The 25683-nt window shown below is 52.3% G+C and overlaps 8 protein-coding genes across 8 annotated transcripts; 5 read left to right on the forward strand and 3 right to left on the reverse strand.

The window, feature by feature from the left end:
- Positions 1 to 1297: 1297 nt before the first annotated feature.
- Positions 1298 to 3233, reverse strand: B0T23DRAFT_403826 (phosphatase 2C-like domain-containing protein; the record flags this gene model as incomplete). Its single annotated transcript, XM_062838817.1, has 2 exons — positions 1298 to 1801; positions 1878 to 3233. The coding sequence occupies 2 exons, from the start codon at positions 3231 to 3233 to the stop codon at positions 1298 to 1300; spliced, it is 1860 nt and encodes a 619-aa protein (XP_062694469.1).
- A 2117-nt stretch (positions 3234 to 5350) lies between these two features.
- Positions 5351 to 6478, reverse strand: B0T23DRAFT_124117 (putative class E vacuolar-protein sorting and endocytosis factor). The gene is made up of 4 exons (XM_062832082.1): positions 6371 to 6478; positions 6028 to 6303; positions 5708 to 5965; positions 5351 to 5649 (listed from the first exon to the last, which is right to left on the reverse strand). Exons 1-4 carry the CDS (start codon positions 6374 to 6376, stop codon positions 5506 to 5508), a joined length of 684 nt encoding a protein of 227 aa, XP_062694470.1. The 5' UTR covers positions 6377 to 6478; the 3' UTR covers positions 5351 to 5505.
- A 504-nt stretch (positions 6479 to 6982) lies between these two features.
- Positions 6983 to 10442, forward strand: B0T23DRAFT_452962 (uncharacterized protein). The gene is made up of 2 exons (XM_062841159.1): positions 6983 to 9572; positions 9637 to 10442. Exons 1-2 carry the CDS (start codon positions 7181 to 7183, stop codon positions 9999 to 10001), a joined length of 2757 nt encoding a protein of 918 aa, XP_062694471.1. The 5' UTR covers positions 6983 to 7180; the 3' UTR covers positions 10002 to 10442.
- On the forward strand, positions 10426 to 11836 carry B0T23DRAFT_378050 (carbon-nitrogen hydrolase). Its single transcript, XM_062837068.1, has one exon. The coding sequence runs from the start codon at positions 10523 to 10525 to the stop codon at positions 11768 to 11770; it is 1248 nt and encodes a 415-aa protein (XP_062694472.1). The 5' UTR covers positions 10426 to 10522; the 3' UTR covers positions 11771 to 11836.
- On the reverse strand, positions 11837 to 13890 carry B0T23DRAFT_378051 (uncharacterized protein). The gene is made up of 5 exons (XM_062837069.1): positions 13563 to 13890; positions 13310 to 13449; positions 12318 to 12950; positions 12195 to 12243; positions 11837 to 12073 (listed from the first exon to the last, which is right to left on the reverse strand). The coding sequence occupies exons 1-5, from the start codon at positions 13605 to 13607 to the stop codon at positions 11900 to 11902; spliced, it is 1041 nt and encodes a 346-aa protein (XP_062694473.1). The 5' UTR covers positions 13608 to 13890; the 3' UTR covers positions 11837 to 11899.
- A 418-nt stretch (positions 13891 to 14308) lies between these two features.
- B0T23DRAFT_440691 (uncharacterized protein) lies at positions 14309 to 15149 on the forward strand (the record flags this gene model as incomplete). Its single annotated transcript, XM_062840737.1, has 4 exons — positions 14309 to 14336; positions 14520 to 14643; positions 14713 to 14779; positions 14817 to 15149. 4 exons carry the CDS (start codon positions 14309 to 14311, stop codon positions 14961 to 14963), a joined length of 366 nt encoding a protein of 121 aa, XP_062694474.1. The 3' UTR covers positions 14964 to 15149.
- A 2867-nt stretch (positions 15150 to 18016) lies between these two features.
- On the forward strand, positions 18017 to 19894 carry B0T23DRAFT_124205 (putative guanine nucleotide-binding protein beta subunit). The gene is made up of 4 exons (XM_062832083.1): positions 18017 to 18642; positions 18749 to 19467; positions 19549 to 19758; positions 19826 to 19894. The coding sequence occupies exons 1-4, from the start codon at positions 18516 to 18518 to the stop codon at positions 19844 to 19846; spliced, it is 1077 nt and encodes a 358-aa protein (XP_062694475.1). The 5' UTR covers positions 18017 to 18515; the 3' UTR covers positions 19847 to 19894.
- Positions 19895 to 24262: 4368 nt separating this feature from the next.
- Positions 24263 to 25633, forward strand: B0T23DRAFT_124249 (thioredoxin-like protein). The gene is made up of 2 exons (XM_062832085.1): positions 24263 to 25274; positions 25337 to 25633. Exons 1-2 carry the CDS (start codon positions 24573 to 24575, stop codon positions 25613 to 25615), a joined length of 981 nt encoding a protein of 326 aa, XP_062694476.1. The 5' UTR covers positions 24263 to 24572; the 3' UTR covers positions 25616 to 25633.
- The last annotated feature ends 50 nt before the right edge of the window (positions 25634 to 25683 follow it).

Genomic DNA, 25683 nt, shown 5'->3' on the forward strand with positions numbered 1-25683 from the left:
GAGGAAAAGAAGGCCTGAAGAAGGACCAAAGAAGAAGGGCGCGAAGGCAGAAAAGGACCGGCCTCCATGCCTTGCATGTCTCCATGCCCGGCGACCTACATAACATACGCAGTAAATGCACTCGCACCCAACTATACTACACTACATACACTACACCAAGACTGAAAGCCTGCCAGTGGAGTTCTGTTAGTAGAGGTATCCTTCTGTGTTTCCTGCATATGGAACCCCTGGACCGGCCCGGAACGACAGTAGCGTAACAATCATTGTTCCCACCCCCCCAACTGCCCTAGAGCCCATGGCAAATGGCGAGAAATCTGAATGGGAATCGTAGTATCACATATGTAAAAGGGAAATGAACCTTTGTTCACTGGATTCTCTTCCTTTTGGACAAACAAACACTCACCCTCTCATGAATCGGATATCACCTAGCGTACTGCTACACTCCTATTAACCCATATCATCAACAACCTCCGCGTTGATCGACGACGGGCAATCACACACATTACCGTAATATTTTCCTCTTGACCAACGTAACTTGTGGAGAATTGGCATTGAAGGGTGGAAGGAAAGTGACGATGATATTGACGGCAACACCTTTTTTTTTTTTTTTTTTTTTTTTTTTTTTTTTTTTTTTTTTTCCTCCCTTCCTTTTTCTTTTACAAACACATATTCGGAAGGCCCCTCCTTTTTGAGGAAACATTCAGAGATCTCACTGAAACGCAGACAATTAACTTGTATGCATGCAGCCTCTTCAAATTTTGTATCTGCTTCTGCAACAATCAAGACCGCACATGAAGCGCGTATGTTTTGCGAGCAACGATCCAGCTCCGGTTAGTTGAAAGGCCGAAGTAAACAACAGTCAAGTTTTGTCAAGTGTCGCAAGTCGTAACCGTCTCTAATGATTGGTCATGCAACGCATAGGACGAAAAATGGGCAACTGATGACAGCAAAGATACATCAAATGCACCATAAAAATGGGTGGTGACAAAAAAGTAGAGATGAAAAAAGTATTCTCTTAGCATAGCACAAACAACTCGAAATGACTGGCTTGATGAAAACGACCCCCATACTCCTGCTTCCCCTCCCAACATAGATCCCTATCTTATATGTTACCGTGTCCTGGGATGTCGAAATACAGCATGAAGGCCAGCTCTTCACCCCAATTCCTCCCCAAAGTTTGTGGTGGCTGCCCGCCGACTCCAAGAAATGCCAAGATGAGGAAGCAATCGCATCAGACGTGATATAGGCGCCGATATTCTAGCTTGCGGCCATGACCTGCAGCTAGTAGTCAAAGACACTACGCGTCCAAAGACTTCTTCGCTTCAGGCACCGAATCTAACTTCATTGCCGTCACGGAACCGTCCGGGGTCGCCTCTGGAGAGTCACTGAGGACAACTGGCTCTTCTTCCACAGAACCTTCGATGGTAGTAGGGACAAATGGCTTCTTCTCTCCGTCCTCGAGTGGTGTGGGGTCGTGACCGCGACCAAAGTTGCTCGCAGATATCCCAACCGCCGGTGTGCTACCCTCCGCAATCTTCTGCTTAGTTGCCGTGACAATCTTCTCCGACTCGGTAACCGTGCCCGCAGCCGTAGTCGCATCGCCCTCGACGCCAATGGCACTGTCTTTGTTGTTCTGGTTCTCAAGCAGGGCTTGTTTGTCGAACCGGACAATCATACATGAGAGGTTATCGGTGCTGAAACGAGACAGAGCATGATCGACCAGTTTCTTGGCCGCAATCACCGGTTCCTGGATATCGCGCACAAGGTCGACTGCTTCCTGATCCGAGCAAACGTCCCAAAGCTGTAAAAATTTGTCAGTTTATGTATCTTCAGGCACAGTGGGGCAAGTGGACTGCAGAGCTGTTGGTATTACTTACCCCATCGCAAGCAATAATCATGAACTCGTCCCAATCCGGTTGGATAACCGTCTCCGTGGTGTAAGGATGACCAGTGACGAGGTCTTTGATATAAGTATCGCCAAGAGCTCTGGTGACAGCAAGGACTCCGTTTACGCGGTTGTTCAGGATCAGACCTCCAGCGTTTGCTATACGCTTGCCCTCATTTTCATCGCTGCCTTTGTGGTCATATGACAGGCGCAACGCCTTGCCAGAGCGACACAAGACGATGCGAGCATCTCCCACATTGGCTGTATAGAGCACCCTCTGTCTTGTGGCAGAATTCTTCAACTTGGCGTGTGTAGCTTCCGGGATAGAAGAGTTGAGGCTTTTCTCGGACTGCCCATCCTCCACCTTAAGAGCATCCTCAGTGGCCTTGACAACCGCGGGGGCGATAGCTTGAGAGCCGGTCGCCGACTGGTTACTCGGAACTCGGTCCTCCCAGCGCAGAACCGCAACGGCAGCCGTGCAGCCACTATTCTTGAGCGGAAGCGCTTCTAGCTCGGTGTCCACAGTGGTAAAAGTTTGATCAAGGAGTTCCGGTATAGGAGCATTCGGGTTCTTCTTGATGATATCCTCAAGGATTATGTGGAGCTTCTTGCCGCACCAGTCGGCAGCAAAGGTGCCAGCATGGCCATCGAAAATAGCAAAGTAGCCATTGTCCGTCTCGATCATGTCTGCATTCTGACTGACGGAACTACTACTGCGCTTCTCGTGTGATTCGTTCGCCGATTTTGATTGCTTCTGAGCCGAGCCCTCGGCGCCCAAAACAGGGGCAGGAGTATGGAGAAAGTTGTAGAGGAAAGCATGTGTGTCTTCCATAGTACGTCTGCACTTCTTGTTGCGGTCCTCCCAGACACCAACCTTGAACGTGGAGCGCGGCCCGGGGAGTGATTCACCAGCGGCATTGTTGTGCTGGCCTTGAGGAACAGCAAGGGCCTGATCTTGCTTGCCGAGCTTTTGCAAGGAAGTCTGATTAGAGTTCTTGGAGTCAGTACTCATATCACCGCTGTTACGGTTCGCAACTTGAGTAAACAGAGTATTTTTGGCTTGAGCAATCAGGCTGCTGGCTCTACCGCTCACCCCACTGCTCCGCTTCTTCTTGCTATCGGACGAGCTACCAGCGCTCGGTGGACTCCCGTTGCCGGTTTGAGTGTCGCCGGCGGTAGACTGGTCGGTGGACTTGATGGATTTGGGAGACGCGCCTCCATTGCCCGGCGCCTCCTTCTCGGGGGAGGGCGACTTGCTGCTCGACCTGTCCTTTCCACTGCTGCCCGAATCTGAAGCCGACCCGCTCACGGACTTGGAGGCGGCGGAGCTGGAACCGCCGCCGAACATCCTATTTAGCAGGCCTCCTTGAGAGGAGAGACTGCGACGCTTGTTGCCTGCCAGGTTGGTTGTTGGGGGGTGGGGTGGGTGAGGGCGCGACACGTTGCGAGAAGATGCCGTACTGAAAGGCCGGTCTGCGGAGAACTGCGGTCGTGAATAGGGACAGCGTCTGTATTACTCTAGAAATCCTATTGGGGATCTATGCGCGCTCGTTGCGCTTTGCGGATGAGGAAGTGAGGGCGCCGGTTGTGATTGACAAAGAAGCAAGGGAGAAGCTGAAAGTTGTTGCAGGAAGGCTGGAGTAAGTTTGATAGGTATTCGTTGAATGGAGCTGATGCAATGGCGGAGATCGCGAAAGGTTGTTGAAAGGCAGAAGGGAGGGAGGGGTCTGGTGACAGGCTGTGGTGCACCGCGCTGAGATGATGTAATGCCAGTTGAAGAGCCACTGTTCAGGGCTGCACAGCAGTGACGGGAGCAGGAAAGTCGAAGGCGCACAGGGGCACCTTGGGAGGTTAGTCTACCTACCTCTACCTCTAGTATTTCGGGGTCCAGGTGGAGAGCTTGAGGTACCCTACACAAGGAAGGAGCAAGCACCGAGTCCAGTAGTGTAGGTAGGTAGGTAGGTAGGTAGGTAGATGTCCAAGGGAGCCAGGCAGAGAAATGGATGACGAAAACGGCAACAACGACAATCAACAACACCGTTCGGACCAAAGCTGCAATGCTCTGTGCTGCGTTTCGGGAGAGCAACCACGGGGGAGAAGTGAGGTTCGAGTCGACTGCAGTGGCACCAGAATCGAGATTTGTTCTCTGCAGCCTAAAAAGTGCGGATGAAGAGGCAGAAGAGGCAGTTCGACTGCAATGAATGTTGTCCAAAGGGACGGATGAAATGAGGTGAAAGTGCCCGTGTGTGTCGAGGCCCAAGCTCAAGTGGGAGATGCGGATCGGTGTTGAACTCGCGCCTGCTGATCTGAATGGCTGGACCGCCCTACAAGCTTCCTGCGCATCCACTTCAGGGTGCCCGCCTGACAGCATGAAGTGGAGATGCTTCAGGTCCAGTCCGAGTCCATCAGGTTCCAGTCCCGCCTTCCGTCAGAGGCCACGACCTGAAGGGACCCTGAGGGCCTTCTGAAATCGGGGACCTTACAGGCACCAGTAGAGACGGCAAACTTGATCTGTGTGTGACAGTGCAGCCCAGAAAGTGGGGTACTGTACAGCTTAATCCGGATTCCTCCACTTGCCATGCAACAGCAGCGAGGTGTTTAGGTACCTTAGGGAGCTTCACCTTGAAGACTTAAGGTGTAGATTATCTGTACTACAGTACCTTACCATGCGCCTAGTCCATATGGGAATTATACTAGAGAAAAGATTTAATATGGTGTGAGTTAAGACACCCGCGGGAAATCCGGGGACTGCGCATCTTCAGGTTCTTTGTGCCGTCGGGTGTTTACAAAGCGTTATAGTAGTACAGACTGCGGGCGTTGGCGCCAAAAAGGCACCGATACAGTACTCGCGATGGTCCAGATAGCTAGCTAGTAGTACTTCTACTTAGGTACCTACCTGACCTAAGTACTAGAGGTATGCTTCTAGGCGCGGGGTGTTGCAGGTGCGGTACCCTGACTGCTGCTACATTTATCAGGGGCGACCGTCTCATCTCACGCTCACTGTAACCACGAGGAAACGGGATTGTCATCGACACTTCACTTCGCATCGCATATCGTCAAGATGATACTGATCGATGCTGTCACCCCCATTGTCTTTCGACTTGACTGTGGTGATTTTTGTCAACACTGGTGGAAGTCCTCCTCCCCTCGAGACTCACTATCTTCTGTTCGTGGTGTATAATGAGAATAGCCTGTTGGACGGCAGGACGGCTAGACCGTTGGACGCTATTCGGCATAACAAAGCGGGATGGGATGTTAGTCGCGCGATCTGCATTGTAGATGCAACTCTCTCTGCCCAACGAGCCAACCATTCAACGAACGAAGTAACATGTTCTCGTGAGAATACCAGCTCATCACCTAACCATTATTCTAACAGTCCACTCAACCCAACGTACGCCTAAAACTCCCGCAGTCATGCTGCATTCATGTGTGCTCATAGATGCCACTGCTTTGCAAGTAGGCATACTAACCATATCGCCCTCTCAGAGTCGTGGATGCATCAAGAAACCGGCAAGCTTGAAGAGCCATTCCCATCCCAGGGAGGGGAGCATAGAAGCTTGAGCATCTTCGTCCAAGTTCAACCCTTTGTACAGCTTCCAGTCTATGGTTTCCAAGTTCGTTCATCGTCTCAGACTGTCCAACCTTGCCTGCAAGTCGTCGTCGCCTGGGTCGGCTCCACCACCCCCACCCCCACCACCCACTGCTTGGGCGACTTTGTTCTCCGGGACAGCCGCAACCTGTAGGCCCGATGGTGTCTCGCCCATCTGGTAAAGAACAAGTTAGCAACGGGATCTTGCTGCGAATACAACCGAACAGCCTTACCGCTTGACTGAGATCTACGCCAATCTCCTCCAGCACTTGCTCTACAACCTCATCACCCTCTTCTTCAAGACCCATATCCATTGCATCGTCGATAGCATCATCCATCATCTCCTGTCGTTGTTCCATAATATCGTTCTCGCGCTCAAACTCCATAGCTATACGTTGCAACGAGGGTAGGTTCATTGTGCGGTTCATGCTTCCGAGAGCCATCGTCGCGCCCTTCATGGCTTGCATCATCTGCTCATTTGTACGGTATGTCTAAGAGATGGATCTTGTCAGTTGGCTAGTCTTTCGTATATCGGCGGAGATGTGGCACTCACTTGTAAGCGAAGTGAGATCTTTTGGAGTTGACTCCTCATGCTGTAAAACTTTTCGATGTATCGTCGTGTCCGCACCAAGTCCTTGGCCTGGATCTTGCAAGCACCCATCTGGCCCTTCTGAGCGCTCTGGCGAATCTGGGAGACAAGTGTCTTTTCTTGCTTCTCGAGCTTGACGCGCTGTTGGTCCAGTTCTCGGATAGCCTTGTCGAGGAGTCGCTGGTTTTTGCGAAGACGCTCGGCCGGCGTCATACGCTTGCCGAAAGCCCATTCCAGGACCTAGTTGTTGAAACATGGTGTTAGCTTGCGCGGTCTGGATGCGCATCGACCGACGACGGAAACTCACGTTCATGTTGCTGGCGCTGGCGGTAATTGATAGCTAGGACCTGTAGAAAGGAGCGCTAGATGACTGGTTTTAATACCTCATCCACGCCCTGCGTCGAAATAACAATTTTTGATGATTAGATCGAGAAGATTGGCCGTCCACAGCTCAACGAAATCGGCCTCGGAAGGTGCTGGGACTGGGAGCAGTTGGTTTTGGCAGTTGCGCAGTTGTTATGGTACCCTGCTGGACAGATGATGCCAAGACCCCCAGACGCCAAGGTGCTCAATGCTGGAGCCTTGGGTGGGGGCCTTGCTGCTACTCTAGCGAGCCACCCAAAGCCACAGAAGATGTGACCTCATCGCCGTTGATTAGCAGAGTCAAGCCACAAATACCAGATAGGCTCAGGGATGCGTCGGCCACGTTTGTCCATAACAAGACTAGCGGCCAATCACCAAAACATGAGGGGACTGCCGACAGAATTCCGTGCTTCGTTGCAATTCGACCTATCAACCTTCAATGCAGCCGTGCAAATGTCCCGCATGCCCGCATGGGCCCCCCGGCCCGGGGGGGGGGGGGGGGGTGGTTCAGGTTTGGCATGGAGTGGAAGGTGGAGGAGGAGGTGCGACATGGATGGACTCCTCCAATTTTTTGGATTTCTCATCCGTGACGCCCTAACCTGACACTAAACAGCCCACCATCACCCTCTCCATTATCACACCTAACGAATCCGCTTAACCTCCGATCTCCCGCCCTCGATGCTCTTCTGATAAACGCCTCGTGCACGCATCCGCTTGGTCCTCCCTCGACACTGCGAAAAGTCCCTCCACGACCATGAGCCAGGATTACTACCCGTCCAAGGGCAAGGCGCCCCAGCAACACGAGGACGGCGAACCGCGCGAATTCGATGACGGCGCCGGACAACACCCGCAGGTCCCGGGAGCCCCGACCACGCCCGCGTATATGACCGTCGGCACCGGCTCGACTTCCCAACATGCTGCTCGCCTTCAGGCCTTGCTCGACAACGACTCCGGCTACGGCGGCAGCATTGCCGGTGACTCAAGGGCCCCTTCCCACTGGGACTCGGCTGTGCACCACGATAGCCCGCTACCAACTCCGACCACCGCCACTCACGACGACGATGCCAACCGCCGCTTGCAGGCCGGCGCCGTACACCAGCTATGGTATAACCAGCATCGCGTCACGCTAGGGCGCTCTATCAACACCGTCGTCGAGCTCCTCAAGAAGCTGCAGGAGATGAACGTGACATGGCCTGCGCATTATCCCTCTGTCCAGCGGGCTGTTCTCGACGAGCCAAACAACTATGGTCCACCGGGTCTGCATCGCTCTTCAACCATGGGCGCAGATTTTCCCCCGCCGCCATCGCCTCACTCACTGCGAAGATCCATGACAACAGGCGACGACCACGCCGAGCCCGAATCCAGCCGGGCTGCCGAGAGGAGGAACACCAGCTCGGAACCTCGACTAGTTTCCCCACAGATTGCCCAAGAGTTCTCTGTCCTCAAGCTGGATCTTAATTTGGGCTCTCTACACCAGGCCGATCTCGTACATTCGCTGCAGAAGGAGTCAGTGGCTTCTTTGCTCGATGGTAAAATTCGCTCCAGTATCAAACATCTTTATTCGCTGCGCGAGAGAATCGAGGATACTTCAAGCAAGGTTCTGGTCACCGGTGATCTGAACGCGGGAAAGTCTACGTTCTGCAATGCCTTGCTCCGGCGGAAGGTTCTTCCCGAAGACCAACAACCCTGCACGAGTATCTTTTGCGAGGTCCTGGACGCGAGAGAGAACGGCGGAATCGAAGAAGTCCATGCAGTCCACAGGGACGCAATCTACGATCGTCACGATGAGGCCACCTACGATGTCTATTCCCTAAAGGAGCTGGAGAGAATTGTCACCGATAACGAGACCTATCAGCAATGCAAAATCTACATCCGGGATGCGCGAACGATTGACGAGTCTCTCTTGAACAACGGCGTTGTCGACATTGCGCTCATTGACGCCCCTGGCTTGAATATGGACACTACCAAGACCACGGCCATATTTGCGCGACAGGAGGAGATCGACGTTGTCGTTTTCGTCGTTTCAGCTACTAACCACTTCACACAAACGGCCACTGAGTTCATTAGGGCTGCTGCTGCTGAAAAGGCCTACCTCTTTATCGTTGTCAATGGCTTCGACACCATTAGAGATAAGGAGCGCTGCCAGAAGCTCATCCTTAACCAAGTTAGGGGTCTGAGCCCTGCGACCCACAAAGAGGCGGATGAGCTGGTACACTTCGTCTCCAGTACTGCGATTCCCATGGCTCCATCGCCTCCTGGTGGTTCCTACGGAGGTGGATCGGGCAGCGCAAGCGGTGGCGGTGGCGGTGATGATGGCGACGATGATGATCCCAAGGGCAAGGGCAAGAAGAAGGAGATGGCTCGGGACTTTTCGAATCTTGAACAGTCTTTGCGGAGATTTGTCTTGGAGAAGAGGGCTCGCTCAAAGTTGGCACCGGCCAAGACCTATCTCACCAACATTCTGAACGACGTCCACGTCCTGGCTACTGTCAACCAGGAAGTTGCCCAGTCAGAGTTCGACCGGATGAATCAGGAGCTGCAGAAGCTTGAGCCAGAACTAGAGCGGAGCAAGCAGGCCAAGCAGGAGATCAACGAGAAGGTTGACCAGACGATCGAAGAAACCTGCCAGGAGATTTACGAATTTTCGCGCAACACGATTAGCAACTCGATCGAACACGCCGGTGATGGCAACTTCGGAATCCCCTATCCTGGTCTCTTCAGTGCGTTCGAGTATGCCGAGGAACTCAAGGAGGCCATGCTTTCGCAGATTGCTGCCTCAGTCACTCAGTGCGAGGAACACGCGAGAGCCAGAACCGTTGACGGTGTCAACATGATCAAGCAACTCGGAATCATGCATCTAGGTAACGAGTACACCGATCTGGCCTTCCGCCCGGATGTCATGTTCCGCCGCAAGAAGGATGCTCTTGCACGCCAAGTGGACATTCCCACCGAGCTGTGGGACTTTGTTGACTGGTCTACCGTGCTTCAAAAGGAGGAGAAGGCCGGCATGGCACTCACTGTTGCCGGCGTCGTTGGTACAAGTGTGCTCAGCGGCTATAGCCAGATGAACCTTGCTCTTCGTGCAGCCCAGATCCTGGGAACCGACAACGTGCGCCGCCTCATTATTCCTGGTTTGATTGCGGCCGGTAAGTCTAGATTCTCTTGAGCAGTTCCCGTCTGAACATTGCGCTAACTTTGACTCCTCTATAGCCGTGGCAGCGACATATTACGTCCTGAACCAGATTCCTCACTCTCTTCCGCACCGTCTGAAGGAGAAGATCTCCACTCAGCTCGCTGCCATCGACTACGTTCACTCGAACAGCATTCGTATATCCGGTTCGGTGCGGAAGGTCCTTCGCTTCCCCGCCGACTCCCTTCGCGTTGGCCTTCAACGTTCTGTAGAGAAGCTTGACGGACGCCGTAACGAAACTCTGCGTGTCAAGGCCGAGAGCGACGTTGCGCTCAAGTACTTTGCCAATCTTGTCCGCGAAAGCGCTCATCAGCGTCGGGTTGTCGAAGCTGTCGATCTCGATGGCCATCCTCCTGGTCTTGCTGGTATTGGAGGTTTCCACTAGACGGCCTGGGTGGGGAGGTATTTTCCGCTTTGGTTGGCTTTTCTTTGTTATAGTCGGCGTTACTGGTGCCTGTTGTGAGAAAAACACAGATTATCATCATACCCCTTGTTTTGAGCACACACAAACAATCCACACACACACATAGATCGCCTGTATGAGACAGGAAGGAGAGGTTAAAATTGCAAGCGTATGTATTACGAGCTTATGAGTTGACGGAGAAATGATAGGGTAGACATAGCTGATGAAGTGATTCTCCCCTCTGAGATGTAGATCCGAAGATGGTGATTTGCTTGGTTAGTGTCGCTTGTGCGGTTCTCCCTTGAACTTGTCTTGGTTATCGGTTTCTGTAATGGAGCATACGTAGCTGCAAGAGGGCGGGAAAAGTTACAACGGGAGTCGTACGATAGGGAACGGATTGAATGCTATAGATACAAGGCCCGGGGTTCGTTCCCAATCCATCCTGCTTTATAATCGTACGAATACCCCGTTTTTCTTGGGTCCCGTAGCCACGCATATCCTTGATGACCTCCCGATTTCTAATATCTCATATAATTCTACGCGCTGCGCTCGTTTTGTCTCGGACCACCCAAGAGCAGACACTGGCATATAACAGTCTCGGTCCCTCCTCTTTCACCTACCGTCGACCACCTCTCATCACAATCACGATAATATCCCAAACCATTCCACCCATCCGTCACCTCAATCCCTCAAAAATGGCGTCCCAACCCTCCTTCTCAACGAAAATCAAGCTAGCAGCCGCGCACTCGGCCCCCGTCTACATGTCCAAATCCGCCACCCTCGCCAAAGCCATCAACTTGATCCACGCCGCGGCGCGCGACGGCGTCTCTATGCTCGTATTCCCCGAGACCTACGTCCCCGGTTATCCTTACTTTATCGAGTGCTACCCGCCCCTCAAACAAGTCGCTGCTCTGGCCAAGTATGCCGAGGAGTCTGTCGTGGTCGATGAAGATCTGGACGGGGTAGTAGAGGCCTGCAGAACCACAGGTGTGTCGGTTGTGTTGGGGGTGTCGGAACGGATGAAGGGTGGTTATACGTGTTTCAATTCGCAGGTTTTTGTTGCCGGTGGAAGGGGAGGCGGGATCAAGGGAACGCATAGGAAGTTGCAGCCTACGTATGTGGAGAGGATTATCTGGGCGCAGGGGGATGGGTCGACACTCAAGACTTGGAAGGGCATGCTTGGCTCTGAAGCAGATGGAAGAGAAAAATCCTGGAACGTAGGCGGCTTGGCCTGCTGGGAACACACCATGCTCCTCGCCCGCCAGGCCTTAATCACCCAGCAGGAACATGTGCACGCGGCGGCGTGGCCGGCGCTGTCGACGATGGCCGGGTTTGAGGAAAGCGCGGACAGCCAGATTGAGGCGTTGATGAAGTGTCATGCGCTGACGGCGCAATGTTTTGTGGTGGCGGCGAGTAACTATGTGGATGAGACGTGTCTCGAGTGGATGAAGGAGAATATTGGGGAGCAAGGGTTTGTGAAGCGTGGGGGAGGCTGGTCGGCGGTTATTCATCCGTTTTGTAATGTGTTGGCGGGGCCGGTTACCGGGGAGAAGGAGGAGCTGGTTACGGCGGAGGTTGACTTGAAGGATCTGGGTATGGTCAAGATTTGGGTAGATGCTGATGGTCATTATAGTAGGCCGGAGATTCTGCCGTTTGTGTGGGATAAAGAGGCGTATTGGGAAGCGGGAAAGAAGAAGCATGAGCTGAGAGTATCTGGAGTGAAAGGGGGAGAGGAAGCTGAAAAGGCGTAAAGGGTGGAGGACCGAAAAGGCGAAGTCGAATTATATGGGCTGAGTCACGGTAAGCTGGTGATAGATCATCCACAGGCTGTGTTTCTTCTTGCTATCGAGTTCCTTCCGATGCCACTTTACATGTAACCATCATGCAGACCACATCAAAGCCCTGAGCCTCTCCTTCTCTTCATCTCCTCCAAAGATGACATCTATCCCCCTTCTCACAAGCGAGCAAATATCGGCTCTGGTAAGCCCAAAGTATTTGGCCACGAGTGCATATTCGTTGGACAGCGGGCTGCCGAAGACGCCAACATCATCGGTCTAACTCTATGTTAACCTCAGCCCTTTCATGTAGTTGTCTTGCGGTCTTCAACCGGCTCAAAATCTTGGGACGATCGAAAACAGATCTAAGATGATGGAAGGGGAAGACATCGAGACTTACACTCAAAACAACAACCGTCTCCTCAACCTTCCACCACTCTCCAAAGTGACTATTCGCGCGCAAGGTCAGTAACTCAGTCACCACTTTCCCCCATCCAAAACTCGGACTCTTTCAAACACTTACTGGCTCTCGAAACCCCCACAAACCATGCCCGCATGGACATTACAACTTAGACACAACTCCAACCCCATCCCACCCCTCCTCTTCACCTTCTCCCTGATTCTTTCGTTCAAATGAATCACATGCCCAATCCGATCCGGTTTCCAGCTCAGTAACGTCAACAACTCCTCCTCTGTTCCCGACGCCTCGGCCTCAGCAAAGTGCAGCGTCATACCTAACCCAGGAATTGTCCTCCTGGCCTCCTCAAACACAGGAGTAAAAATATCAATGGGCCCCCTTGCAGGGTCGCCGCAGAGGTCGATGCCTACCACCCCACCTTGCCCGGAAAACTGGCGGCAGAGGGCGAGGACTTCGTAGGCTTCGGGGAGGGTGTTGCGCCGGTCGACGGAGAGGATGAGTTTTGTCTTCAAGGCACTAGTGGTGGTGCTTTCGAACTCGGCGATGGCGGAGAGGATGGTTGAGACGTATTGAGCTTTGGTTAAACCGGCGTGAGGCATGGCGCGCGGAGTGGTGCGCAGCTCGAGGTAGACAACGCCATCGGAGGCGAAGTCAGAGAGGACGGAGAGGGTGGTGTAGCGGAGGGCCCAGACGTCGGAGACGAGGTGGTAGATGTAGGAGGAGAAGAGGGGGAAAAAGCTGGTGTTGTTTAGTTAGTATGTGGTGGCCTTTGTTGTGTTGCCGGATACTGGTCATGGGGGTTTATCTCGTCTGAACTTGATAATGGGTTGTCTGATCGGGGGAGGAGGTTTGGTGGACATCAACCAAGTACATCTACTTCCAAAAGCATACTTGAAAAAAGCACAAGAAACAAGACCAAGATCAGCCCGTCCCCTCGGCTCCCGGCTGACTTTTCAATATCCATTCCTGGGAAGTCCAAACGGCACGGCCCGCTTGCGCATACCCGTCGGTCTCTTCTTGGAACGCCGGAGTATGTAGAAAGGTGATCGGATGGGACGGGAAAAGGCGACAACGCAGTTCCAGTGAACGAAACTTACGTCTTCAAGTCATAATCATGTTTACCCAATGGCATCTCAATCAAGGGATCTTGAAGGTCCGTTTCGCCATTTTCCTTCTGTTTCAGCCAGACTTCATGGAGACACTGGCGACTGATGCTGCCACTAAGATGGGCATGAAGCTGTTTGGTTCAGAATGTCTTGTCAGTTGGGATCCTTAACCGTTAACACCAAGAACATCATATTTGCGTGCTAACGATGTGCTCATTGCCGGCGAGTGTTCTTGGCTGATTACCTCAATCTTGGGCAACGCCTTGTAATCCACAGCATCGACTGTCATTGCGAGTGTTCTACTAGAACTTGATTCTGATGTTGATTTTGCTCACCGTCGGTTGGAAATGGCACCGAGGCTGGACTGTTTCGCACTCGCCTGAAGTTATCACCAAGAAAGCGCGCGGGGTATGCATGTAGTGTACGCGGGATACGCACTAGTACGGAGCCAACCGGCGTCGGAGTGTTCTCCGTACCTGTCAATTGTGCAATTCGTCCGTAGCGCCGGGACTTTTGAACGGCGCCGTGGATAAGCGGTGGGGATGCCGTTCGACCAGCGCCGCCGGTTCCTCTGCCAGGGCTTGCCATACTACGTAGGTATGTACTGCCATGCCGGCGTGCCTTGTCTCACAACGGACAATTGTTAGAGGTATCAGCCAGCTGCAATTATACCGTGGCCCGAATATTCTATACTTGCCGCATTGGCAGTCGGTATTTCCCTGAGCTGCTGAGGAATTTGGGTTTCCAGGACTTCGAGGCCCCATTCCTAGCTTGTTACAAGTCGAACAAATACCACCTTTCTCCTCTCCTGTCTCGTGTAGGTGGACTTTTTACCGTACTGTACCTGGAATTTTGACCCGCATCCGGATGGGTCAGGGTGTTATAGGCTGCAGTAAGCCGATCTGTATCAACGGCACCGAGCCTTTGTCCTTGGAAGCAATAATGGTCTGTTTCATTCCCTGGCGGTTCCTGGATACCCCTTTCCATCTCATGGCTCTCCAGAACAGCAACGTGCATTGTGGATGGCAAACTTCGGCGCTTTCATCTCAACTCGTCCGGTCGCAGGGGAGGTGTCGGGTCCTGTGTAAGCGCCCTTTTTGTTCGAGTTCACTGGTTGCATTTTGGCGAGCTTTTGGCTTTGTCCCGATACGGTGTATTTGTTCAATCTCCCATGATTGACTAACACCTCGGCGCATCATAGCCTCAGAAAGGATGTGTGCTTTGCCAGATAGGGCAAGTTGCTCGCAACACATCATTGCACAGGCGCACGGTCCGCCAGTTCACCATTTGGTACATAGGCACCCCGGGAAATCAGTGCTAGAAATGTGTGTAATAAGCGAGCTGCAAGAGATGACCGCGCGTCGCCGTCATTGCTACCGTTCGTTGCACTCGAGCTATCCTAACTGTCGAGAACCCGAAGTGGAAGCTGGCGAAGACAGGACTGGTGATCTCGGTGATTTCGTCAGTCATTCACTGATTGCCTATGACATTACATTAGACTACTCAATGCCCCGTGTCTTGGAAGATCCGGGTCCGTTGTTTCTATGCGCAGGTTTGGCCCCCCGCCGACATTCCTGAACTTTTGCTGTGCTCCACAGTTAAGGCCAAGAGAAGTAGTGATTCGAACCAAGGCATCTCCGGTTAATCGAAGTTGCAGATGGCTATCTCAACTCGTCAAGGAGGCGTCTTTGAAAATCCCAGCAAGAAGAGACGCGATTTTCCCGTCCGATTGATTACAACCGTTGATCCGTCATCCACAAGTTGGGAGTGCTGGGTTTTGGTGGTAGGGTCCCAAGGGACCACAGGGGTTGTTCGAGCTACGTAGTATATCGTATTGTACCTACGGTCTTGTATGGTGCCGCACGATGAGATACGGTGCTTTCCTTGAGCAGCCGATTTTTGAGACGCCGTGACTTCGGATCTTGATGCTTCATATCAGGTACGTACTCATAGCCACCTCAGCGACCAACCCATGTGTACGAGTTTTGCGCGGTTGGGTCTATATCTGTGACCTCCGGATAGCTGGGCTCGTGGAAACTTGCTGCCGCTTGGCTACAGTTCTGCTTGCAAGCAAGATGTTTGCAGCGCTCGTAATATTAAAATTCGGTAGTATGCCGCCACTCGGGTTGTTGTATTCCCATGGTTGATTGTCCTGTGAATTTATACTGGCTGACAAGGAGACAGACGTATCCAATATCACTGGAGCATCCGTTCCTGCATCCGGGTTCCATCATCGGCACGTCGGCCGTTAGCAAGCGGGTTGTCATCCATAGAGATCACCGATACACCTGCAATGCGGTCCCGGTCACTCTGGAGGAACGGTTTACGCCAGACCTCGTGTCCTAGATAGTGACCTTGGGCCCTGGCCATCTTATCACCGTTCATCAGTTCCCGCCAGTGGTAGACTGATGGATCGTAACTGCTAAACAAGCGAGCTGGAGTGAACGCACTCTTTTGCCGGAACTTTGTCTCTGTACGGCCCGAGCTCTTTCGATGGATCTGTGTCTGTTACCCTGCATATCGAATTTCGGAATCGAAAAGGGAGAGGGCGGCGGGAGGAGTGGGAGACAGAGTGGAGGGCTTGCAAGAAAGGTGCCGGGGGCTGCTCAACCGAGAGATTTTATGCGCTATTATCTAACAAGTTCTTTGCAGTATTTTCTTTGGTGAGAGATACTGTCAAGCTGTTAGCGCACAGGAGCAGCTAACCGCAAATTGGCCCTGACTACTGAATAGCTTCAGTCCTGTTTGGGTATGGTTGGTCGCGCCATAACGCTGCAGACAAGGGGGCAGGTCCTTGTCCCTAGCGTAGACCCGGTCGGCTGGAGCCTCCTTTTCTCTTCCTGGCAGGTTGCCCCTGGTGCCTTGCGCCTTCGCCTTTGGACGGAGTGCCTGTTTAATGAGACCTTGAAATCTCTTGGAGCTTGACAGCTCACATGGACTGCCAGACAGCTCACCGGATTCTCAACTGTATCAATGTTGAATTCGCTGTAGTTCCGTGAGGCAAGGGAAAATTTCAGCGTGGCCGTGGTGGTGTTGTATCGAAGTAGGTTTACTAATCAAAGTGATACCGTGCGAGCGTGGGTGCCTGAAATTTGTAAAGTCTGGTTGATTTCAATCGAGTTCATTGCGCGAGCGAACATTTAGTGTGTACAAATTACGATCCCAAGTCCGTCCGGTGGAGCCAGTCCGTGCACATGCATTTGCGTGGGCCGTCTCCGCTGGCTCCGTCGGCGCAAAGTGCAATTCGTCCGCGGGGCCTTGCTGTCCGCCCGCTTACACGTCCCAGACCAGGGCACTGCAAAGAAGCAGGGTGACCAAGTCCACAGAGAGCCCACAGTCTCTTTAGCTTCCACCTCCTGGCTTTTCTTGGTGGAGGTCTCGTCAGTCGGCGGGATATTCTTTGCATCCACTCTGTGAGAAGTCGACATGCGCCCATCAACCACGGGGGAGGAGCTGCACCCGAGGAATGGGGCGCAATGGGGCCTTCAATTTCAGAGATCCATGACTCCGGTGCCTTCGGCCAGGCTTGTTGAAGAGCTTGGCAAGATTTTATTTGTTTTTTTTTTTTTTTTTTCCTGTTCCAACGGGGGTGCGGTGCGGTGCAGTGCGGTGCGGCGTGGCTGGTGCGAGGTGGGTGTCCATGTCCGCCGTTGAAAATGTTGATGATCAGAATCAGAAGGGAAGAGGTCGAAATAACTGCCCCAGCTTCAAGGTTCGCAAATCTCTCTACTCCCTTCTCAAAAGTCCCGACTTGTTCCATCATCCAAGCCCTTCGGCCCGCCATCCAGCCCGCTGTCCGCTGACCGGGCTCTCCTGTGTTACGGATAAAAAAACGTGAATTGGGCGATGTCTGGGGGTGGCAAGGCCTTCATGCCCAAGGTGGCAGTTTGTACAAGACATAACGAGTTTGATCATTCTCAAACAGAAGATTTCTGTAGAAGCGCTGTACCGCGCTGCTCTTTTACTATGTAGGTGTAAACTATATTCATGCAAAGGTGTGCTCGCTCCATTGGGGAGGTTTGCTGCACGCATCATCCATCCCCCGTCCATCGCCTAGGAGACCCGACTGGACACCAACGAACCTGGATAACCAGAATCCATTCCTCTGTAACCTCAATCTGCACTCGCTTCTGCTTCCATTGACACCCGGCTCTTGGGGGGCTTTTCACTTCCACACTGCTTCACAGGACGACGTTTGACACGGCCTCCATTAGTTTCCACCTGCCCCCAAGCGTAGAGGTACCCGGACACTAGTAGTGTACAGGCTAGTACAGGTAGACCCAGTGCAGGCCTCCCGTCCGTCACTCTGTGTGAGGAGGTTCCGCTCTGCCCCTACACTAGAGTAGCCCAGTGCAGTGCACACAGCGACCCAGCAAAGGCTCCATCGTGCTACCCCCCGACCGGGCCCCTCCCCCCGGGCCCATTCCCAATCTGGCACCAGGTAATAATCGCAAGGACCTAACTCTGGCCAGCCTCTTCGTTCGCCAGTTCGATTCGGCCGCCCGCCCACTCGCAGAACCGAAATCGATCCCCAGTCCTTCTTTTTCCCCTTCTTTCTGTTCTTCACCACCGAACTCCTGTCGATTAGCGACAGCCTCCCCAACTTGCTTTTACGACCTGACAGTCACTCGCGTCGGTCGCGTCGCTCGAGACTCTCGTGTCCATCACTGCCACCCTCTCTCGAAAGTTGACGCCACGCACGCCTGCCTTTAGTCTCCATACTCTAGGTTGTCAGGGTCGCTCTTCGCCTGGTCAATATCCGCCATCCACTCATTCGTTCGACAAGAGTCTGTCCGTGGACAAGCAAGAGGCTTTTCCCCCTCAATCCCTCTCCACCACTCTCCTCATTTTTTCCAACAGCAGTCATTTCGTTCAGAGCAGGATCGGGACCTGCCTCGCCTTTGAATTGGCCCACCACCGCATCGCCCGACCCCTGGAGCTAGCAATTCCTCCTCCACCGGCGCCCCGTACCAGCACCACTGCTTTGCACCATTCACAACATCCACACTCCAGCAACCGACTCCGACTTGCTGCATCTCTGAAGATCCGACGTCCCTAGAGTCCAACCTTTGTCATCGTCATTCTCCCTGTCCCAACCAGTCACAACAACATCACTTCGGAGTAGTCCGTCCCTCATACGAGTTCGTCGCCAATTGTGATTACGAATTGAACCAACACACCTCAAGAAAAAAAGAAGATGGACTCCCGATCAAGCGATGTGTCGCCAGAGGCGATGCAGGCACGAATTCAACAAGCGCGTCGCGAGGCCGAGAATCTCAAGGACAGAATCAGGCTGAAGAAGGAAGGGCTCGCCGATACTTCCCGTGAGTCCCCTTGTCGGCAGGTCGCGAACTGCGCCGTTGTCCGCCCCTGCATGCCGTCGTCAACGGCGGATTGACCGCTGCATAGTGTTGCTGACATGATGTGTAGTCTACGAGGTCGCGCAACAGGCCCATGAGCCACTTCCGAAGAACAACATGATGAAAACAAAGAAGACGCTGAAGGGCCATCTGGCCAAGATTTATGCGATGCACTGGTCTACCGACCGGAGGCACCTTGTCTCAGCATCTCAGGACGGCAAGCTCATCATCTGGGACGCTTATACGACCAACAAAGTCCACGCCATTCCCCTACGATCGTCTTGGGTTATGACTTGCGCCTATGCCCCGAGCGGCAACTTCGTTGCCTGCGGTGGTCTTGACAACATTTGCTCTATTTACAACCTGAACTCGAACCGTGACGGCCCGACTCGTGTCTACCGGGAGCTTTCAGGCCATGCGGGCTATCTCTCTTGCTGCCGTTTCATCAACGACCGCAGTATCCTCACCTCCTCCGGCGATATGACATGCATGAAGTGGGATATCGAGACAGGAACAAAGGTTGTTGAGTTCGCCGACCATTTGGGCGACGTCATGAGCATCAGCTTGAACCCCACAAACCAGAATACCTTTGTGTCAGGTGCTTGCGATTCTTTCGCTAAGCTTTGGGATATCCGCGCCGGCAAGGCCGTACAAACATTTGCTGGCCACGAGTCCGATATTAACGCCATCCAGTTTTTCCCCGATGGCCACTCTTTCGTAACGGGTTCCGATGACGCTACTTGCAGACTTTTCGATATCCGCGCAGACAGAGAGTTGAACTGCTATCGCGTGAGTTACCTGTGGATTATCTTCCTCTCGGTTCTTGATTTTTTTTTTCTCTTGCTGGCTTTGGAGCTAACTTTTGGGTAGTCCGAATCTATTCTTTGCGGCATTACCTCTGTCGCGACATCAGTCTCTGGACGTTTGCTCTTTGCCGGTTACGATGATTTTGAATGCAAGGTCTGGGATCTTACTCGCGCTGAAAAGGTTGGCTCTCTCGTGGGCCATGAAAATCGTGTCAGCTGTCTGGGCGTTTCCAACGATGGAATAAGTTTGTGCACAGGCTCTTGGGACTCCTTGGTAAGTATCTACCCGCAACATCAGATCGATATGGTACAGGCCGCAGATTAGACTAACTCCCTCACAGCTCAAGGTTTGGGCATATTAGGCGCATGTGTGATACTGATACGACCGGCACCCTCTGGATACCCGACCACGACGCGTCACTTTGCAAAGCCTATCGAGTGCTTTTTTCTATTTGTTCTATTCAACCTGATAACGCCTCTTGATCCTTGCGATCTGGCGTAGACAGGACGAAGTCACGACATATTTTTCGACCCAACAATCTCGGCTCCCCGGGCTTGGACCATCATCAACTGGCCTTGCTCCCCGGTTGGAACCCTTTTTAGCTTCTATAGCGGTTTTTCCGATACTCCACTCGATTTGCTGCGTCATATTTTCGGCGGGTTCAGTTCGTAAGGAGTGCGGCAGCGATATCCTGACTTTGTTCAGCTCTCCGTACGCCAACCCGCCTCTCCCCTCCAGAAAACGTCCCCCCGGATAATATGATCCGACACGTTCATCAACTTCGGGTCGCGTAATTCCCCGGGCATTATTACAGGGACGTCTGTACCAGGTTTTTGGACCCGGTTTGGCTGGAGCAGAACGTCCAATAATCAAGGTCTGGCTCGACGGGTCGTATCATATCCCACATGAGTGGTTGCCAGTGTCTCTCACAGGGGTTGTGTCTTAAAGCAGTTTACCGGATACCCTCTCTATACGTATTTATCCACATCTTTGCGCGCATTTTCTCAGCGTTTGGTCTTTCTCTAGTCTATTACCGGCGGGGTGGGTGGGAAACCGTCAGGGTGTCTATTTTCACATGTGTTGATAAAGTAGGCCGGGAATGCAAAACGGTCCTTTTGTCTTGTGTTTTTTTCGCGAGAAAGAGGAGGGGATCGGCTCACGAGTGGCGACGGTAAACAGCAGTTGCGGTAAAGGCTTTGGGGAGGTACCATACCCTTTTACTATTTCCCCGATTTTTCATTAGGCAAAGGGTGTATATCGTGGGGATCTTACCTATTCTGTCATCTTATCTTTCTTCATTTGCCCTCTTGTGCTCTCTCTCCTTACCTCGCTCTTCTGATACCTAGTACCCTTACGACGGTTGTTTCTTTCACTGATGGTTAATGGTGGATATGTTATGGACTGGATGAGGTGGTAGGAACAGAAGTGGAGGGAAGGAGGGAGGTGTGACTGGCCTTTTAAAATATTTTTTCAAGCCTTACCCCCGAGCCCTGATCTGCCCTGCCTGTGTACTATAGTTGCACTGAATGCTCAATTCATTCCATAAACCTGTTCTCGCTTGTATGCATCAGGTCTACGTGAAGTTGGTTTCCAAAGCTTGGCCAAAGTGTTTGGTAGTCTAGTTATGCTTTACGTTGGAGGGAGTGTGACTTTCACCGATTTATGATTTTCGGCAGCAAGCCTAAAATAATGGGAAGTCCGTATTCATTATGGTAGACAATGCCAAAGACGCGAGACTTGCTTGCGGAGATGTAGCAGGTAACACATGGTAAGTCAAGCCCTGCCTAGTTACAGGTGCCATCAAAGTTCGGTTCACTGATGTAAGGCGTCTGCCCACCATGTGGTTTCTCCTGTGTTCATTACCATTGAGATTAATGCAGAAGCTATCGAAGTCATCCAAGCTCGTGCAGACAAGCTGGGTAGTATGCAGAAGAGATGGCCACTCCGATGTTGATGTTCAAACTGGAAGTTTGAGCAGAGGTAAACAAAGATAAAAAAAGCCCCATCAACATGAAGTCTCATTGATATAGCATTCCATCTTCACAAGGCAAGGAAGTGCCACCGGAGAAAGAGGAAGGGGGGCCGAACTGTGCATTCAATTGTAGAGGTAGTCACCTCTCGTCACCAAGCTTCCCTTTGCCATCGAAGCCTTTTAGAAAGCTTTCTCCCTTAGAGATGGGCCTTTATCCTTTGCTCCTCAGGAAGCGATCATGAATAATTAGCTATAAGAGTAGTAACAGTGTGTAGATAACAACAGTGCAACTACGTCTCTACTGAATGGTCCTCTTAGCTTCCATGTTCCAGGCACCAAATACGGATACGTTCCAAACACACATTTACGCAACAACGAACGAACGAGGTGTACGTGGATGACAGGGCCAGACTGAAACGAAGTGAAACATGCATGATATGGTAATCTTCTTATGTAGTAGTTTCGTAGATATGCTAGTCGCCAGTGGGCCAGTGCCCTTAACTATAACGATTTTTTCCTTGCTCAGTATACGTGACCAAAGTTTGTCTCGAAAAAGGACCTAATTGATACATGGAAAATTAGCTGTCATACGCGTTGCTACCGCTATCACTTACTGTCACTTGCTATCACGGCGGCTAAATCAGCTGGCAGGTGTTAATGGAGTTTAGGAAGAGCTCGAAGTCTGTCCAATGTTCAAGTGATCCTATCCATCCAGTTTTGAAATTTGAGATGAGGGTTACAGGGTCCTGTCTACCTTGGCAGAGTTCGAGTGTGACACGACCAGGTAGTCGTCGTGGTTGAGGGACAGAAAGAGACATTAAAGCATCCCGCGTCCTGTCAACAAAGTCTAAACATAGTCAAGACCCTGTCGATGACAAAACTTCTTGCGTCATATGCCATTCATCTTATGAACCTACAAGGTCTAATGGACCAAATCCGGGGTCCTTTCTCGGCTGGGGAAAGGGTCAAACCCATTCAGATTTGTAGATGTTCACTTCCCAGGGGGGCAATTTTCGCTGCCCTTAGTTATGACGTAGGTTTTCAATCCAGGGCCCGTGAACACCCGCTTTATACTACCTAGTTAGTGTATTTGTTCTCGGGCAGTCACAAACGTTGACAAGGAACTCGAGAAATATCGTCGTTGTCCCAAGAACCAATTCTGAACCGTGATCAAAGCCAAATTCAGGGAAACCTCGCAACATCCTAAGCAAGATGAAGGCCATTGTGGCCATACAATATCCTTATCCAGAGCTTTGGCGGAGACAAGATCAAACTGGCATTGCAGACTTAAATTTCTCGTAGCCTATCTCGATCGGACATGTTCGTTGGTGCTTGCCGATCTTTGATTCCGTGCGCCAGCATCAAGGTCCGAAAGCAGCGCCTACCACAGTACACAGGAGAACATGTACAAATGTAGGTCTCGTCCCTCTCTGGGTTTCTCCCGTCGTTGAATAGTGTGTCAATTATCGCCGTTCTCTGCTCTTTCTGGTTATAAGTTGAACTGAAGTCAGCCATAGATCAGAAATCTCCATCACGGCAACTAAGGTCGCGGTCGAGGGTGCACTCCGCATTTCTCCACGTCCCGTCTCGTCAAGAAGGGGAAGGCCTGGAAATTCCTCAGAATTCATCGGGTGCAATGAGGCCTCAAACCTAATACTTCCGGTTGGCCTCTGATGTTGGAACAATTCGTACCCTCACAGATTCCGTTTGCCAGGAACCTTTTCCCCTTCTTTTCTTTTCCCTGACACCAGAAACGGCGTGCCTAAGTGATCCCTGCACCGTCCTTGCATGAGTAATTGCCGCGGCGTCTTATAATCCCAGTCAACCACGCGACTAGGTCTGGGCATACAGCGGGTAGCCAGTGTCAGCCAAAGGCACAACGGTTGGTGCACTGGCGCCCTTCTAAGCCTCTAATTCGCCAAAAGCAGCCCCTCTTTTAGCTGGATAAGGGACCACTCCATCCCCATCCATTGTAGCCGATCACACACGAGCGAGGACAGGCACACAACCACCACACCACCTCCTTCAAACCGAAGTCTCCGATCTTTCACTTTTGCCGCCTTGCTTCAGCTTTGCCTCTTCCAGCTTTGCGTGGATCTTACAGGTTCTTCGAATCCTTGCCTTCCGCTGGGCGAAAAAAAAAAAAAAAAATAAGAGTCCCAAAATAAGGTATGTGAAGAACAACCGGTTTCTTTGGAATCTCCTCAGGGGTAAACTCATCATCAGCCCGTGCGTGCCTCCTGGTTCCCCCTTAAATCTCCATCCTACTACCCCAAGTTCAGTATCAAGGCATGTCCTATACCTGGATACCTGTTTCAGTCTTTTGCGTGTACTGAACAAGTTCATCTCTTCTGTTGCCGCATTTGGGAATCCACATTCAAGGTGTGAAACTTCGTACCTGACACGTTTCCAGGAAAAAGAGAGAACGACGGCATCACCTCCATCCAACTGGTTTGGCGTCACTGCGTCTGCGTCTCGCCTACCCCAGCCTTGAAGCAGGTCGGAACGTCCGATCGTTACTCCTTTCTAGACGCTAGCTTGGTGTCTCGTTCTCTTCGCGAATCAGGCTGACTCAGTCGTGGCTTGCGTCTTTCTCCTCTTGTACTTGCTCAAACCAGGGCCGTAGATCGTACCTGATCTGAAAGAGAAAGAGAGCCAAGGCAGAAGTCACCTCAGACTAGTTGTTTGAAGCGAATTTGGTACCTGCCGAGGACAAACACAAGCCCACATTTTCGTGTGTTTATCGTACCATCATCGGCACAAACGCACAGACGTGATAGCAGAGTAAGAGGAACAGCACTTGCTCATCCTCTGTTCTATTTCTGCAAAGTCTACCACCCTACCTGAGGCGGAGTTACCGTTCTTCCCTTCACACGGGCGCCAAACTGTCTACTATCAAGGATTGAGTCCCAGGTACTTGCCCTCGGGAGTCCCTTCGTTGTAACCCTACCACGCGAGTCCGCCCTTCGAGAAGCATTCGTTGTTGGGCTACCCCGGTCTTTCCAACAAAGATTCCTTCAGCCCCGTGCTGTCTTTGTCCCAAGTTTTCCCCGGTCCCATTATCATAAAAACCTGTCACCCTTCAAGACGGACGTTCTTCCCCCCTTCTTTCACAATGTCAGACCAAACCCCAGCCCAAGAAGAGTTCGCCTCTTTCCTAGCCAAGAACTCCTCAACCAAGTACAGCTCCCATCCTGAGGATCGAGACGATTACCACGACTCCAAGGCGTTCCACTCAGACGGCCAAGCAGACAGCGAGGACGAAGACGAAGAAGACCGCTTCCGCAACGCCCAGATCGAAGCAGCCATGCGCATGCCCACCATGGACTCGCGGACCGAGATCCGGCTGCCGCCCGCCGGATTCGACGCCGGCGCCGCCACAGGCGTCAAGGGCGTGATCGCGGACGCCCGAGCCTACGAGAATGCCAAGCGCAGCGCCAAGTGGAAGAACAGGGTGCGTAGCGCGCGGAGGAGTGTGTTTGGCGGCGGCGGTGACGCATCTCCAGAACAGCAGAAAAGTGGAGGCAGAAAGTACAGCGATGGTGCGGGAAGCAGCGGGCTGGACAGCGATTTCGGGAGCGATGCGGGACTGGATAGTATGGACGAGGACGAGAAGGAGTTTTTGGAGAAATGGAGGGAGAGTAGGCGGCGCGAGCTGGAGAAGAGCAGCATGAACCCGGCTTCGAGACAGAGGAGGACGAGCCCCAGCTCGAGACAGTTTGGCCGGCTGGACAATGTGGATGCGATTGGTTACTTGGATGCTATTGAGAAAGTTGGGCCAGAGACGGCGGTGGTGGTATTTGTTTATGACCATGAGGTTCGTTCCCCTCCCCCTTCACCTTGCCATGAATCTCACTGACCACTGTCGCATTTTTCTAGTGCCCTGTCTCAGCAGCAATCGAGATTGCTCTCCGACCCATCGTCCACTCCCATCCTGCCATCCATTTTGTCAAGGTTCACTACGCCGAGATGGAATTCGACAACGCGGCCGTCCCGTCCATCCTGGCGTACCGCAACCAGGGAGACCTCTTTGCGAATCTCACGGGGCTGATCGAGATGATTCCGGACGATGAGGATTTCGACAGCGACACACTCAAACGGCTTTTCGAGAGGCACGGCATATTACGGACCCAAAGGGGAGAGCCTGCCGGATGGTGATATGCTGCTCCTGGATTTCCCAGTCAGTCAATCAGTCAGCCAATGATGCCCTTCGGACCTTGGTCGGC

This window comes from Neurospora hispaniola (assembly GCF_033458365.1).
Source record: "Neurospora hispaniola strain FGSC 10403 chromosome Unknown B0T23scaffold_3, whole genome shotgun sequence".
Taxonomy (NCBI): Eukaryota; Fungi; Ascomycota; class Sordariomycetes; order Sordariales; family Sordariaceae; genus Neurospora; species Neurospora hispaniola.

Excerpts from the sequence above, each read along its gene's own strand:
- B0T23DRAFT_124117 (XM_062832082.1), bottom strand. Across the intron at positions 5,966-6,027 it reads AGATCTCACTTCGCTTACAA|ACATACCGTACAAATGAGCA; the intron begins GTGAGTGCCACA and ends TCCATCTCTTAG. Across the intron at positions 5,650-5,707 it reads GCGTAGATCTCAGTCAAGCG|ATGGGCGAGACACCATCGGG; the intron begins GTAAGGCTGTTC and ends GTTCTTTACCAG.
- B0T23DRAFT_452962 (XM_062841159.1), top strand. The coding sequence starts at position 7,181 with ATGAGCCAGGATTACTACCCGTCCAAGGGCAAGGCGCCCCAGCAACAC. Across the intron at positions 9,573-9,636 it reads TCCTGGTTTGATTGCGGCCG|CCGTGGCAGCGACATATTAC; the intron begins GTAAGTCTAGAT and ends ACTCCTCTATAG.
- B0T23DRAFT_378050 (XM_062837068.1), top strand. The coding sequence starts at position 10,523 with ATGACCTCCCGATTTCTAATATCTCATATAATTCTACGCGCTGCGCTC.
- B0T23DRAFT_378051 (XM_062837069.1), bottom strand. The coding sequence starts at position 13,607 with ATGACAGTCGATGCTGTGGATTACAAGGCGTTGCCCAAGATTGAG. Across the intron at positions 12,244-12,317 it reads TGTGGGGGTTTCGAGAGCCA|TCACTTTGGAGAGTGGTGGA; the intron begins GTAAGTGTTTGA and ends GCGCGCGAATAG. Across the intron at positions 12,074-12,194 it reads AGACGGTTGTTGTTTTGAGT|ACCGATGATGTTGGCGTCTT; the intron begins GTAAGTCTCGAT and ends ACATAGAGTTAG.
- B0T23DRAFT_124205 (XM_062832083.1), top strand. The coding sequence starts at position 18,516 with ATGGACTCCCGATCAAGCGATGTGTCGCCAGAGGCGATGCAGGCACGA. Across the intron at positions 18,643-18,748 it reads AGGGCTCGCCGATACTTCCC|TCTACGAGGTCGCGCAACAG; the intron begins GTGAGTCCCCTT and ends CATGATGTGTAG. Across the intron at positions 19,759-19,825 it reads CAGGCTCTTGGGACTCCTTG|CTCAAGGTTTGGGCATATTA; the intron begins GTAAGTATCTAC and ends ACTCCCTCACAG.
- B0T23DRAFT_124249 (XM_062832085.1), top strand. The coding sequence starts at position 24,573 with ATGTCAGACCAAACCCCAGCCCAAGAAGAGTTCGCCTCTTTCCTAGCC. Across the intron at positions 25,275-25,336 it reads TATTTGTTTATGACCATGAG|TGCCCTGTCTCAGCAGCAAT; the intron begins GTTCGTTCCCCT and ends GCATTTTTCTAG.